Genomic DNA, 15,831 nt, shown 5'->3' with positions numbered 1-15,831 from the left:
CCGGGTCATTGCTCCTACTCGAGTCAGAGCTGCACCGCCTGCCGCACCCGCACTACCGCCTGTCGCACCCGCGCCATCACCTCAGTGCAGTGCTACGCGCCTGGAGCCTCTTAGGGAGGAGGTGGAGGTTGAGTCTCCTGCACCGTTGGGCCTTACCCTCGGCAAGGGGAAGGATATCTTCACCATCTCCGACTGAGTGCGCCTAGTCGCCGCGCGATGTGTCTGCATGTATGATATGTTTCATATGTACGTTAGTTCGTAGTATTTGTGTGCGCTTCATGTAGGATCCCGGAGTAGTGTGCTAGCCTTAATAACATGTCAGGAGTGTGTACGCACGTCCTGAGTGATGTATCGTATGTTTGCGTATCGCGTGTAAGATATGTGCTAAGCAGTCCTTCTCCGTGCGAAATCGTTTATGCTCTTGAAAAATCTTGAGGTCTTTCAAAGTTTTCGTCTTTGCAAAATTTTCCTTGTGCCACACAGTTCTTCTCATAAATTTTTCAAAATAATACCCCCAGAGTGGAAAATGTCTCGTCTGTGGACTCGTTCCATGCCAAATCCAACAGAAGAAGTTTATGGAACACAGACAAGCAACAACTTCACTCAGGGACAGTCTAGTCAACAGGACAGTGAGGCAGCCTTATCTCAAGTATGCCGCCTTTTCGAACAAAGCCAACAGCAACACCAAGAGATGATGAATCATGTCATCAATATGGGAAATCACCGTGAGCCATACCAACCACACTCCAAGTTGTCTGAACTGCAGAAGACACGCCCTCCAATGTTTGCTCACACTGATAGGCCGCTTGAAGCCGATGATTGGCTTCGTGACATCGAAAGAAAGTTGATTATTGCTCAATGTTCTGACCATGAGAAGGTGCTTTATGCACCCCACTACCTTACTGGAGCAGCTGCAGCATGGTGGGAGAACTTCCTACACATGCACCCCAGTGAACATAACATCACCTGGGAAGAGTTTAAGGAAGGCTTTCGTGGGGCACACATTCCCAGGAGCATCATAAAAATCAAGAAAAGAGAATTTGATGACCTCAAGCAGAGAGGCATGTCAGTGACGGAATACAACAGTGAGTTTACCCAGCTATCTCGTTATTCCTACGATGAACATATGACTGAGAACAAAAGGATGGAAAAGTTTTTGGACGGCCTGGCACCGGCACTAAAATGCCAACTGGTCGTACACACTTTCGCGGATTTCAAAACACTAGTTGACAAGGCCATTACTTTGGAGAATGAGCGCCACAGTCTGGAGGATATTCGTAAGCGAAAGAGGGACAAGACGACTCTTGCTCGCAACAACCGAAGCAAGACTGATGTTCAGAGGATTGAAGCGAGAAAATCCACGCCTACTGCTCCTAGGCCAACCAGACAGTTTCATTCAAGGGACAAGGACTTTACATACCGTCCAGGGGTCACTTGTTATGCTTGTGGTGAAGAAGGGCACTATGCCAAACAGTGCCCAAAGCCAAGGAACTCGGCCCCCAAGCCGAACAATGGTGGGAATAATCCAGCCCCCAAGCGCAACAATTTCAATTCCAACAACAACCACACGAAGGGTCACCTGAACCATGTGACCAGGGAAGAAGCGAAGAATGCCCCAGACATCGTGCTCGGTACGTTCCCTGTCAACACAGTACCTGCCACGGTTTTGTTTGATTCTGGAGCTTCTCACTCATTCATTTCGAAGAGTTTTGTTTTGCAACATGGTTTACCGATACTTCCTTTGGAAAAATCTATGATCATCAAGTCCCCCGGAAATAAGCATATCACTCAGAGTTACTTCCAAGGAGTGATTATTGAATTCGAAGGACTAAAGTTTTAGGCTAATCTCATCGTGTTGGAAAATAAAGGACTGGATGTCATCCTAGGGATGGACTGGTTGACCACCAACAAAGGATTTATTGATTGTTTCAACCGGACTGTAATCCTCACTCATCATCACGGCAAGACAATAAAAGTTACAGCTCAAGAGAGACCACGGTCACGGCAACCAAAGTTGAACAAAGTAGACCTTTCAGAATTGAGAAAAGTTCCAGTGGTGTGCGAGTTTCCAAACGTACTTCCTGAAGAACTACCAGGCATGCCACCAGACCGAGAGATAGAGTTCAGCATTGAACTAGCACCTGGCACCACTCCCATCTATAAGAAGCCTTATAGAATGGCATCCTCAGAGTTGGTAGAATTGAAAAAGCAAATAAAGGAATTACTGGACAAAGGATTTATTCGAGCCAGCTCCCCACCATGGGGTTCGCCAGTATTATTCGCCAAGAAAAAGGATGGGACACTGAGATTGTGTATAGACTATCGAGCTCTCAATATGGTCACCATCAAAAACAAATATCCGATGCCACAGATAAATGATTTGTTTGACCAGCTCGCACAAGCCAAGGTGTTCTCAAAAATTGATTTGAGATCGGGATATTATCAATTGAAAGTACGGACAGAAGATATCCCTAAGACAGCATTCACCTCCAGGTACGGATTATATGAGTTCACAGTAATGCCGTTTGGACTGACGAACGCCCCCGCATATTTCGTCCACCTCATGAACAAAGTGTTTATGAAATTTATGGACAAATTTGTTGTGGTGTTCATTGATGATATTCTGGTATACTCAAGGACACCAGAAGAGCATGCTGAACATCTCAGAATTGTTTTGGGAGAATTAAGGAAACATCAATTATACGCCAAATTTAGCAAGTGTGAATTTTGGCTAAGACAAGTTGGTTTCCTAGGCCATATATTGACCCAAGAAGGCGTGGCCGTAGACCCAGAAAAAGTCAAAGCCATACTTGACTAGAAACCACCAGCCAACGTGACAGATGTGCGGAGTTTCCTGGGAATGGCCGGATATTACAGAAGATTTATTGAAGGATTCTCCACTGTGGCAAAACCAATGACAAAGTTGCTCAAGAAAGACAAGAAGTTTGTATGGACGGAAGCGTGAGAGAAAAGCTTCCAAGAACTCAAGAAGAAACTAACAACAGCACCAGTTTTGATCGTGCCAGACATACACAAGAGTTTTGAAGTGTATTGTGACGCATCGCGGAAGGGTCTCGGGTGCGTGCTGATGCAGGATGGCAAAGTTGTCGCGTATGCTTCCAGGCAACTACGGAAGCATGAGCAAAATTATCCAACTCATGACTTGGAGCTAGCAGCAGTCATCCATGCACTCAAGGAATGGAGGCACTTTCTGTTGGGAAATCGTTGTGAAATATATACGGACCATAAGAGCCTTAAATATATTTTCACACAACCAGAGCTAAATTTACGCCAACGACGCTGGTTGGAATTGGTCAAGGATTATGATGTCGGCATTCACTACCATCCAGGGAAAGCAAATGTAGTGGCAGATGCTCTTAGTTGGAACCCCAGCCCGGGCAACGACAGTCCACAGAACTTGAGGCCTGAGTTTCAGCAGGAGTTCGCTAGACTCAACATGGTGTTAGTCTCTGAGGGCAATGTATCAAATCTGGAGATACGACCCACCCTAATGGAACAAATTAAGAAGGCTCAACATGGACATCCCAGCATCGAAGGTATAAAGAGGAAGATGAGCCTTGGTAAGGCTTCAGAGTTCGTCACAGACAATGAAGGAATATTATGGTACGGGCACAGACTTTGCGTACCAAACATTGAGGAACTCAAGCATCAAATCCTAACCGAAAGCCACACCGCCCCATATTCGATCCACCCTGGAGGAACCAAAATGTACAAAGACATTCATGAAAGATTTTGGTGGCACGGTATGAAAAGAGACATAGCCGCATTTATTGCTTGTTGCGATTCTTGTCAGCGCATTAAGGCCGAGCATCAAAAGCCAGCAGGGCTACTCCAGCCAAACAGGATACCTGAGTGGAAATGGGATGAAATTGGAATGGACTTCATCGTCGGACTACCTCGATCGCAACGCGGAAATGATAACATATGGGTCATCACAGATAGGCTAACCAAGGTAGCACATTTCATTCTCGTGAAGACGACCTACTCCACTCAAAGGCTTGCTAAGCTTTACCTCTATCGTATAGTTTGTTTGCATGGAGTCCCAAAGACTATAATATCTGACCGAGGCACTCAATTTGTCTCTAAATTCTGGGATCACTTACAACAAGCTCCGGGCACCCTCCACACCGGCCTGCCTGCTAGCTACGCCCAAGACTGGTGCTGGTATTCCCTCCAGCCACCGCCTATCTTTGCCAACGACGACGACGGGGTGGATCGATCTAGCTGCCGCGATGCCCCAATGCCCTTTGAAATCAGTGCCTACGCCGTGGTTGATGATTCACAGATCTGGTATCCACATCTGGCGCCGGCACATTTTCGTATGACATCGCGAGTGGCGCGTGGAGCAAACTAGGCAACTGCGCAATGCCGTTCAGAGGTCGCGCCGAGTACATCCCTGAGCACAACCTCTGGTTTGGCTTCACACCCGACGATTTGCAGCTCTGCACATCGGACCTCACTGCCTCGTGTGAGTTGAGGCCGCCCGTGCTGCAGGATGTGTGGACAGATGTGAACAGGCCAGAAGATTGGACCCTGACAGACGCCAGCATTGTGCCGCTCGGCTCCGGTCAAAACCTCCTCGCCGTGGACCAAATCGGCAGGAGCTTCTTGTACAACCACGACTCGCGCTTGCTCCGCACTGGGATGCACAAGCCCATTATCGACCCCATCTCCGTTGCCGTGGGCGACAGCCTATACGTCATGAGCGGCAACCCTGGCCGGCTACCCGATCGGGACTGCTTCCAGGCTCTCCTCCACACCCGCCTGCCTGCTAGCTACGCCCAAGACTGGTGCTGGTATTCCCTCCAGCCACCGCCTTTCTTTGCCGACGACGACGACGGGGTGGATCGATCCAGCTGCCGCGATGCCCCAATGCTCTTTGAAATGAGCGCCTACGCCGTGGTTGACGATTTACAGATCTGGATATCCACATCTGGCGCCGGCACATACTCGTATGACATCGCAAGTGGTGCGTGGAGCAAACTAGGCAACTGGTCACTGCCGTTCAGAGGTCGCGCCGAGTACATCCCTGAGCACAACCTCTGGTTTGGCTTCACACCCGACGATTTGCAGCTCTGCACATCGGACCTCACTGCCTCGTGTGAGTTGAGGCCGCCCGTGCTGCAGGATGTGTGGACAGACGTGAACAGGTAGAAGATTTGACCCTGACAGACGCCAGCATTGTGCCGCTCGCCTCCGGTCAAGTCTGCGTTGCCAGGTTCTTTCTTACCTGCCCAGAGGAGAGCATTGAGGACGTGTATGGCTATGCCCTTGAGAAAACAGAGAATTTTGCTGTTCTCGAGGGCGTCAAATTGTTAAGGCTGGGTGGGCTCAGCTCCGGATGGTTAAGCACAAGTCGGAGCGTTACGTATTCGGCCGTGACCTTGTCATACCGCATTGATATATTGTAGTACTTCATCTATGCCAAGTGAGCTCTCTTAGATCAACCGGTGTAGTCTAGTCCCGCGCGGCTGGCTTTATGGCGTCGATGGAATCAATGCATGGAAAACGAAACAACGAAACGGCGGCAGTCTGCACGTAGTAGTAGTGCCTCAAATCCAATCCAACCGAAACAATCAAAAGAAGCGATCTAAAGAAACCCTCTCCAACTACAGGCGCGTCCAAGCCAAGCGAATCAAAACAAGTCCGGCCGGGTCTTCCCTCTTCCGCCCAGCCGCACGTGCACCTTTTTCTTTTTCTTCGATTGATTTGATTTGAGGGAGTGCACGTACACCTCATACGTACGTACATGCGTGCTTACCCTCTTTTATTCTTCCTCTTTTTCTTTTTTATAACGCATCGTAGCTGCTTCAAACCTTCAACCGCATCACGTCAAAAAAAACCCTTCAACCGCATCACGTCAAAAAAAAAACTTCAACCGCATGCACATGCGTGCATGCATGCTGGACTAGGCACGTACACGCACACACAACTTTTACACGTGCACATTCGCAAAAATAAAAGACAGGACTTTTACACGTACACGTATGTACGTGCTTTTTTTCTTTTGCAATTCACCTAGCTAGACGCGACTGCGCGCACAACACTTTTCCACATCGTTCCTGTTAAAAAAAAACTTTTGCACGTCCTTCCTGTAAAAAAAAGAACTTTTGCACGTCGTTCGTGCTCCTATCCGTCTATCTCCCTCGTACTACCTCCGGTCCTTTTTAGTATGCATACAAGTTTTGTCTGAAGTTGAAGTATCTCTGCTTTGACCAAACTTCTAGAAAAAAATTCAATATTCACAATGCCAAATCAATATTGGAAATGTACCTTTATATTATATATATATATATATTTCGTATTGTAGATGCTGATATTTTTTAACATAAATTTGGTCAAACTCTGCAATGTTTGACTCAACACAAATCTAATACACGTAGCAAAAAGGACCGGAGGGAGTACCAGTGACACACACACATGCGTCACTAGCTAGCTACGCACATGCGAATCAACTTATTGTATCCCCAACTCACATAGTTCAACTCCTAGACTTAACATTCACTAGTACAAAACAGGGCTTTCGTCACAGGGCAATATTCACATTAGTCCCGGTTTAGTCACGAACCGGGAATAATGTGAGCATTGGTCCCGGTTCGTGCGGCTAAGGCATTAGTCCCGGTTCACCTGGGCCCTTTAGTCCCGGTTGGTGCCACGAACCGGGACTAAAGGGTGCGATGCCCATTAGTACCGGTTGGTGGCACCAACCGGGACTAAAGGTTAGTCCTTTAGTCCCGGTTGGTGCCACCAACCGGGACTAAAGGATCATTTAGTCCCGGTTGGTGCCACCAACCGGTACTAATGGGCTTTGAGGCATTAGTACCGGTTCATGGCATGAACCGGTACTAAAGGGCCCATCAAACTCTACCCCCCCGCCCCCCCGTGGACCGCCTTTTCAGTTTTAGAAAAAACAAAAGAAAATGATTGAAATGTCAAAAAAATAAAATAAATAAGTTTCCCATGTGATTCGTGGTCTAGTTGTTGGGAAAATTAACAAATATGAATTTTGACTTTATTTGCAAAATCTTTCTGGAATTTCTTAAAATGGGCATAACTTTTGCATACGAACTCGGATGAAAAATTTTTTTATATGAAAAATCATCTACTCGAAAAGTTACATACGAATTTAACCCACGGTAGAAGGCGTTACGGTAGGAATCGCACCGGATCTCCTCCCTCTTCAGTCTTCCTTGCGCAGCCACCAGTATAAAACAACGCTCCTCCCCAAGCATCCCCAATTCTTCGCCAACAAAATATCGATCCTGTTCTTGGCTGCGTGGTTGAGAGCTGATAGTCTCCATTCCAGTGTCGGGTTCAATTGGATCCCAACCCCACTCCTCAGGTACTCGGCGAATCTCTGATGATAATCTCCGTGTCTGTACTGTACATGGTTCTTTGATATTACCAAGAGAAGAAACGAGAATCATCATCACAAACATTCAACGAGTTCCTTGTTCTTTCTTCTGATTATCAGGAGGTCCGCCCGCCATCGCCATGGGCAGCCGGTTTGTGAATCTGTTGGCCATGAGCTGCAACGGCGGCCCCAGACACTTCAGCCTTCACTGCTTGAACCCGGCAAACTTATTTCGCCCAGCCCGGTCACGGCCAGCGGTTCGAGCAGTTCATCGACGGCCAGCGGACGCCCCGCTGCCTCCGCCGTCCCTGTCATTCGACTGGCCCTGCAGGAAGGGCGAACAGGCGTGGATGAATTTCATGGCTTTCGGCCCCGGCCGGGAAAACCTCCTCGCCGTGGACCAAATCGGCAGGAGCTTCTTGTACAACCACGACTCGCGCTTGCTCGGCACTGGGATGCCCAAGATGCGCAAGCCCATTATCGACCCCATCTCCGTTGCCGTGGGCGACAACCTATACGTCATGAGCGGCAACCCTGGCCGGCTGCCCGATCGGGACTGCTTCCAGGCTCTCCTCCACACCCGCCTGCCTGCTAGCTACGCCCAAGACTGGTGCTGGTATTCCCTCGAGCCACCGCCTTTCTTTGCCGCCGACGACGACGGGGTGGATCGATCCAGCTGCCGTGATGCCCCAATGCCCTTTGAAATCAGCGCCTACGCCGTGGTTGACGATTCACAGATCTGGATATCCACATCTGGCGCTGGCACATACTCGTATGACATCGCGAGTGGTGCGTTTAGCAAACTAGGCAACTGGGCACTGCCGTTCAGAGGTCGCGCCGAGTACATCCCTGAGCACAACCTCTGGTTTGGCTTCACACCCGACGATTTGCAGCTCTGCACATCGGACCTCCCTGCATCGTGTGAGTTGAGGCCGCCCGTGCTGCAGGATGTGTGGACAGACGTGAACAGGCCAGAAGATTGGACCCTGACAGACGCCAGCATTGTGCCGCTCGCCTCCGGTCAAGTCTGCGTTGCTAGGTTCTTTTTTACCTGCTCAGAGGAGAGCATTGAGGATGTGTATGGCTATGCCCTTGAGAAAACAGAGAATTTTGCTGTTCTCGAGGGCGTCAAATTGTTAAAGGCTGGGTGGGCTCAGCTTCGGATGGTTAAGCACAAGTCGGAGCGTTACGTCTTCGGCCGTGACCTTGTCATACTGCTTTGATATTTTGTAGTACTTCATCTATGCCAAGTGAGCTCTCTTAGATCAACCGGTGTAGTCTAGTCCGGCGCGGCTGGCTTTATGGCGTCGATGGAATCAATGCATGGAAAACGAAACAACGAAACGAGGCCAGTCTGCACGTACTACCAGCGCCTAAAATCCAATCCAACCGAAACAATCAAAACAAGCGATCGAAAGAAACCCTCTCCAACTACAGGCGCGTCCAAGCCAAGCGAATCAAAACAAGTCCGGCCGGGTCTTCCCTCTTCCGCCTAGCCGCACGTGCACCTTTTTCTTTTTCTTCGATTGATTTGATTCGAGGGAGTGCACGTACACCTCATACGTACGTACGTGCGTGCTTACCCTCTTTTATTCTTCCTGTTTTTCTTTTTTATAACGCATCGTAGCTGCTTCAAACCTTCAACCGCATCACGTAAAAAAAAACCTTCAACCGCATCACGTCAAAAAAAAACCTTCTACCGCATGCACATGCATGCATGCATGCCGGACTAGGCACGTACACGCACACACAACTTTTACACGTGCACATTCGCAAAAATAAAAGACAGGACTTTTACACGTACACGTATGTACGTGCTTTTTTCTTTTGCAATTCACCTAGCTAGACGCGACTGCGCGCACAACACTTTTGCACATCGTTCCTGTTAAAAAAAACTTTTGCACGTCCTTCCTGTTAAAAAAAAGAACTTTTGCACGTCGTTCGTGCTCCTATCCGTCTATCTCCCTCGTACTACCTCCGGTCCTTTTTAGTATGCATACAAGTTTTGTCCGAAGTTGAAGTATCTCTGCTTTGACCAAACTTATAGAAAAAATTCAATATTCACAATGCCAAACAATATTGGAAATGTACCTTTATATTATATATATATATTTTTTTCGTATTGTAGATGCTGATATTTTTTAACATAAATTTGGTCAAAATTTGCAATGTTTGACTCAATAAAAATCTAATACGCGAAGAAAAAAGGACCGGAGGGAGTACCAGTGACACACGCACATGCGTCACTAGCTAGCTACGCACATGCGAATCAACTTATTGTATCCCCAGCTCACATAGTTCAACTCCTAGACTTAACATTCACTAGTACAAAACAGGGCTTTCGTCACAGGGCAATATTCACATTAGTCCCGGTTCAGTCACGAACCGGGACTAATGTGAGCATTGGTCCCGGTTCGTGCGGCTAATGCATTAGTCCCGGTTCACCTGGGCCCTTTAGTCCCGGTTGGTGCCACGAACCGGGACTAAAGGGTGCGATGCCCTTTAGTACCGGTTGGTGGCACCAACCGGGACTAAAGGTTAGTCCTTTAGTCCCGGTTGGTGCCACCAACCGGTACTAATGGGCTTTGAGGCATTAGTACCGGTTCATGGCACGAACCGGTACTAAAGGGCCCATCAAACTCTACCCCCCCTGTAGACCGCCTTTTCAGTTTTAGAAAAAACAAAAGAAAATGACGGAAATGTCAAAAAAAATAAAAAAAATAAGTTTCCCATGTGATATGTGGTCTAGTTGTTGGGAAAATTAACAAATATGAATTTCGACTTTATTTGCAAAATCTCTTTGGAATTTCTTAAAATGGGCATAACTTTTGCATACGAACTCGGATGAAAAAGTTTTTTATATGAAAAATCATCTACTCGAAAAGTTAGATACGAATTTAACCCACGGTAGAAGGCGTTAGGGTAGGAATCGCACCGGATCTCCTCCCACTTCAGTCTTCCTTGCGCCGCCACCAGTATAAAACAGCGCTCCTCCCCAAGCATCCCCAATTCTTCGCCATCAAAAAATCGATCTTGTTCTTGGCTGCATGGTTGAGAGCTGATAGTGTCCATTCCAGAAATTGTCGGGTTTAATTGGATCCCAACCCCACTCCTCAGGTACTCGGCGAATCTCTGATGATAATCTCCGTGTCTGTACTTTACATGGTTCTTTGATATTACCAAGAGAAGAAACGAGAATCATCATCACAAACATTCAATGAGTTCCTTGTTCTTTCTTCTGATTATCAGGAGGTCCGCCCGCCATCCCCATGGGCAGCCGGATTGTGAATCTGTTGGCCATGAGCTGCAACGGCGGCCCCAGACACTTCAGCCTTCACTGCTTGAACCAGGCAAACTTATTTCGCCCAGCCCAGTCACGGCCAGCGGTTCGAGCAGTTCATCAACGGCCAGCGGACGCTCCGCTGCCTCCACCGTCCCTGTCATTCGACTGGCCCTGCAGGAAGGGCGAACAGGCGTGGATGAATTTCATGGCTTTTGGCCCCGGCCGGGAAAACCTCCTCGCCGTGGACCAAATCGGCAGGAGCTTCTTGTACAACCACGACTCGTGCTTGCTCCGCACTGGGATGCCCAAGATGCACAAGCCCATTATCGACCCCATCTCCGTTGCCATGGGCGACAGCCTATACGTCATGAGCGGCAACCATGGCCGGCTGCCCGATCGGGACTGCTTCCAGGCTCTCCTCCACACCCGCCTGCCTGCTAGCTACGCCCAAGACTGGTGCTGGTATTCCCTCCAGCCACCGCCTTTCTTTGCCGCCGCCGACGACGGGGTGGATCGATCCAGCTGCCGCGATGCCCCAATGCCCTTTGAAATCAGTGCCTACGCCGTGGTTGACGATTCACAGATCTGGATATCCACATCTGGCGCCGGCACATACTCGTATGACATCGCGAGTGGCGCATGGAGCAAACTAGGCAACTGGGCACTGCCGTTCAGAGGTCGCGCCGAGTACATCCCTCAGCACAACCTCTGGTTTGGCTTCACACCCGATGATTTGCAGCTCTGCACATCGGACCTCACTGCCTCGTGTGAGTTGAGGCCGCCCGTGCTGCAGGATGTGTGGACAGACGTGAAAAGGCCAGAAGATTGGACCCTGACAGACGCCAGCATTGTGCCGCTCGGCTCCGGTCAAGTCTGCGTTGCCAGGTTCTTTCTTTCCTGCCTAGAGGAGAGCATTGAGGATTTGTATGGCTATGCCCTTGAGAAAACAGGGAATTTTGCTGTTCTCGAGGGCATCAAATTGTTAAAGGCTGGGTGGGCTCAGCTTCGGATGGTTAAGCACAAGTCGGAGCGTTACGTCTTCGGCCTTGACCTTGTCATACCGCTTTGATATTTTGTAGTACTTCATCTATGCCAAGTGAGCTCTCTTAGATCAACCGGTGTAGTCTAGTCCCGCGCGGCTGGCTTTATGGCGTCGATGGAATCAATGCATGGAAAACGAAACAACGAAACAAGGGCGGTCTGCACGTACTACCAGCGCCTCAAATCCAATCCAACCGAAACAATCAAAAGAAGCGATCGAAAGAAACCCTCTCCAACTACAGGCGCGTCCAAGCCAAGCGAATCAAAACAAGTCCGGCCGGGTCTTCCCTCTTCCGCCCAGCCGCACGTGCACCTTTTTCTTTTTCTTCGATTGATTTGATTTGAGGGAGTGCACGTACACCTCATACGTACGTACGTGCATGCTTACCCTCTTTTATTCTTCCTGTTTTTCTTTTTTATAACGCATCGTAGCTGCTTCAAACCTTCAACCGCATCACGTCAAAAAAAACCTTCAATCGCATCACGTCAAAAAAAAAACCTTCAACCGCATGCACATGCATGCATGCATGCCGGACTAGGCACGTACACGCACACACAACTTTTACACGTGCACATTCGCAAAAATAAAAGACAGGACTTTTACACGTACACGTATGTACGTGCTTTTTTTCTTTTGCAATTCACCTAGCTAGACGCGACTGCGCGCACAACACTTTTGCACATCGTTCCTGTTAAAAAAAAACTTTTGCACGTCCTTCCTGTAAAAAAAAGAACTTTTGCACGTCGTTCGTGCTCCTATCCGTCTATCTCCCTCGTACTACCTCCAGTCCTTTTTAGTATGCATACAAGTTTTGTCCGAAGTTGAAGTATCTCTGCTTTGACCAAACTTATAGAAAAAAATTCAATATTCACAATGCCAAATAAATATTGGAAATGTACCTTTATATTATATATATATATATATTTTTCGTATTGTAGATGCTGATATTTTTTAACATAAATTTGGTCAAACTTTGCAATGTTTGACTCAACACAAATCTAATACGCGAAGCAAAAAGGACCGGAGGGAGTACCTGTGACACACGCACATGCGTCACTAGCTAGCTACGCACATGCGGATCAACTTATTGTATCCCCAGCTCACATAGTTCAACTCTTAGACTTAACATTCACTAGTACAAAACAGGGCTTTCGTCACAGGGCAATATTCACATTAGTCCCGGTTGAGTCACGAACCGGGACAAATGTGACCATTGGTCCCGGTTCGTGCGGCTAAGGCATTAGTCCCGGTTCAACTGGGCCCTTTAGTCCCGGTTGGTGCCACGAACCGGGACTAAAGGGTGCGATGCCCATTAGTACCGGTTGGTGGCACCAACCGGTACTAATGGGCTTTGAGGCATTAGTACCGGTTCATGGCACGAACCGGTACTAAAGGGCCCATCAAACTCTACCCCCCCATGTGGACCGCCTTATCAGTTTTAGAAAAAACAAAAGAAAATGATGGAAATGTCAAAAAAATAAAATAAAATAAGTTTCCCATGTGATATGTGGTCTAGTTGTTGGGAAAATTAACAAATATGAATTTCGACTTTATTTGCAAAATCTCTTTGGAATTTCTTAAAATGGGCATAACTTTTGCATACGAACTCGGATGAAAAAGTTTTTTATATGAAAAATCATCTACTCGAAAAGTTACATACGAATTTAACCCACGGTAGAAGGCGTTAGGGTAGGAATCGCACCAGATCTCCTCCCTCTTCAGTCTTCCTTGCGTCGCCACCAGTATAAAACAGCGCTCCTCCCCAAGCATCCCCAATTCTTCGCCAACAAAATATCGATCTTGTTCTTGGCTGCGTGGTTGAGAGCTGATAGTCTCCATTCCAGAAATTGTCGGGTTCAATTGGATCCCAACCCCACTCCTCAGGTACTCGACGAATCTCTGATGATAATCTCCGTGTCTGTACTGTACATGGTTCTTTGATATTACCAAGAGAAGAAACGAGAATCATCATCACAAACATTCAACGAGTTCCTTGTTCTTTCTTCTGATTATCAGGAGGTCCGCCCGCCATCGCGATGGGCAGCCGGTTTGTGAATCTGTTGGCCATGAGCTGCAACGGCGGCCCCAGACACTTCAGCCTTCACTGCTTGAACCCGGCAAACTTATTTCGCCCAGCCCGCTCACGGCCAGCGGTTCGAGCAGTTCATCGACGGCCAGCGGGCGCCCCGCTGCCTCCGCCGTCCCTGTCATTCGACTGGCCCTGCAGGAAGGGCGAACAGGCGTGGATGAATTTCATGGCTTTAGGCCCCGGCCGGGAAAACCTCCTCGCCGTGGACCAAATCGGCAGGAGCTTCTTGTACAACCACGACTCGCGCTTGCTCCGCACTGGGATGCCCAAGATGCACAAGCCCATTATCGACCCCATCTCCGTTGCCATGGGCGACATCCTATACGTCATGAGCGGCAACCATGGCCGGCTGCCCGATCGGGACTGCTTCCAGGCTCTCCTCCACACCCGCCTGCCTGCTAGCTACGCCCAAGACTGGTGCTGGTATTCCCTCCAGCCACCGCCTTTCTTTGCCGCCGGCGACGACGGGGTGGATCGATCCAGCTGCCGCGATGCCCCAATGCCCTTTGAAATCAGTGCCTACGCCGTGGTTGACGATTCACAGATCTGGATATCCACATCTGGCGCTGGCACATACTAGTATGACATCGCGAGTGGCGCGTGGATCAAACTAGGCAACTGGGCACTGCCGTTCAGAGGTCGCGCCGAGTACATCCCTGAGCACAACCTCTGGTTTGGCTTCACACCTGATGATTTGCAGCTCTGCACATCGGACCTCACTGCCTCGTGTGAGTTGAGGCCGCCCGTGCTGCAGGATGTGTGGAAAGACGTGAACAGGCCAGAAGATTGGACCCTGACAGACGCCAGCATTGTGCCGCTCGGCTCCGGTCAAGTCTGCGTTGCCAGGTTCTTTCTTACCTGCCTAGAGGAGAGCATTGAGGACGTGTATGGCTATGCCCTTGAGAAAACAGAGAATTTTGCTGTTCTCGAGGGCGTCAAATTGTTAAAGGCTGGGTGGGCTCAGCTTCGGATGGTTAAGCACAAGTCGGAGCGTTACGTCTTCGGCCGTGACCTTGTCATACCGCTTTGATATTTTGTAGTACTTCATCTATGCCAAGTGAGCTCTCTTAGATCAATCGGTGTAGTCTAGTCCCGCGCGGCTGGCTTTATGGCGTCGATGGAATCAATGCATGGAAAACGAAACAACGAAACGAGGGCAGTCTGCACGTACTACCAGCGCCTCAAATCCAATCCAACCGAAACAATCAAAAGAAGCGATCGAAAGAAACCCACTTCAACTACAGGCGCGTCGAAGCCAAGCGAATCAAAACAAGCCCGGCCGGGTCTTCCCTCTTCCGCCCAGCCGCACGTGCACCTTTTTCTTTTTTTCGATTGATTTGATTTGAGGGAGTGCACGTACACCTCATACGTACGTACGTGCATGCTTACCCTCTTTTATTCTTCCTGTTTTTCTTTTTTATAACGCATCGTAGCTGCTTCAAACCTTCAACCGCATCACGTCAAAAAAAAAACCTTCAACCGCATGCACATGCATGCATGCATGCCGGACTAGGCACGTACACGCACACACAACTGTTACACGTGCAGATTCGCAAAAATAAAAGACAGGACTTGTACACGTACACGTATGTACGTGCTTTTTTTCTTTTGCAATTCACCTAGCTAGACACGACTGCGCGCACAACACTTTTCCACATCGTTCCTGTTAAAAAAAAACTTTTGCACGTCCTTCCTGTAAAAAAAAGAACTTTTGCACGTCGTTCGTGCTCCTATCCGTCTATCTCCCTCGTACTACCTCGGGTCCTTTTTAGTATGCATACAAGTTTTGTCTGAAGTTGAAGTATCTCTGCTTTGACCAAACTTATAGAAAAAAATTCAATATTCACAATGCCAAATCAATATTGGAAATGTACCTTTATATTATATATATATATATATATTTCGTATTGTAGATGCTGATATTTTTTAAGATAAATTTGGTCAAACTTTGCAATGTTTGACTCAACACAAATCTAATACGCGAAGCAAAAAGGACCGGAGGGAGTACCTGTGACACACGCACATGCGTCACTAGCTAGCTA

At 48.3% G+C, this 15,831-nt stretch overlaps 1 protein-coding gene across 1 annotated transcript; it reads left to right on the top strand.

Moving 5' to 3' along the window:
• Positions 1 to 7,515: 7,515 nt before the first annotated feature.
• Positions 7,516 to 8,598, top strand: LOC109745631 (uncharacterized). Its single transcript, XM_073507621.1, has one exon. It carries the CDS (start codon positions 7,516 to 7,518, stop codon positions 8,596 to 8,598), a length of 1,083 nt encoding a protein of 360 aa, XP_073363722.1.
• Positions 8,599 to 15,831: the final 7,233 nt, after the last annotated feature.

Source organism: Aegilops tauschii, chromosome 1 (assembly GCF_002575655.3).
Source record: "Aegilops tauschii subsp. strangulata cultivar AL8/78 chromosome 1, Aet v6.0, whole genome shotgun sequence".
NCBI classification, from domain to species: Eukaryota; Viridiplantae; Streptophyta; class Magnoliopsida; order Poales; family Poaceae; genus Aegilops; species Aegilops tauschii.
Note: the sequence above shows the minus strand (reverse complement) of the source record. Positions and strands in the feature narration are given on the sequence as shown.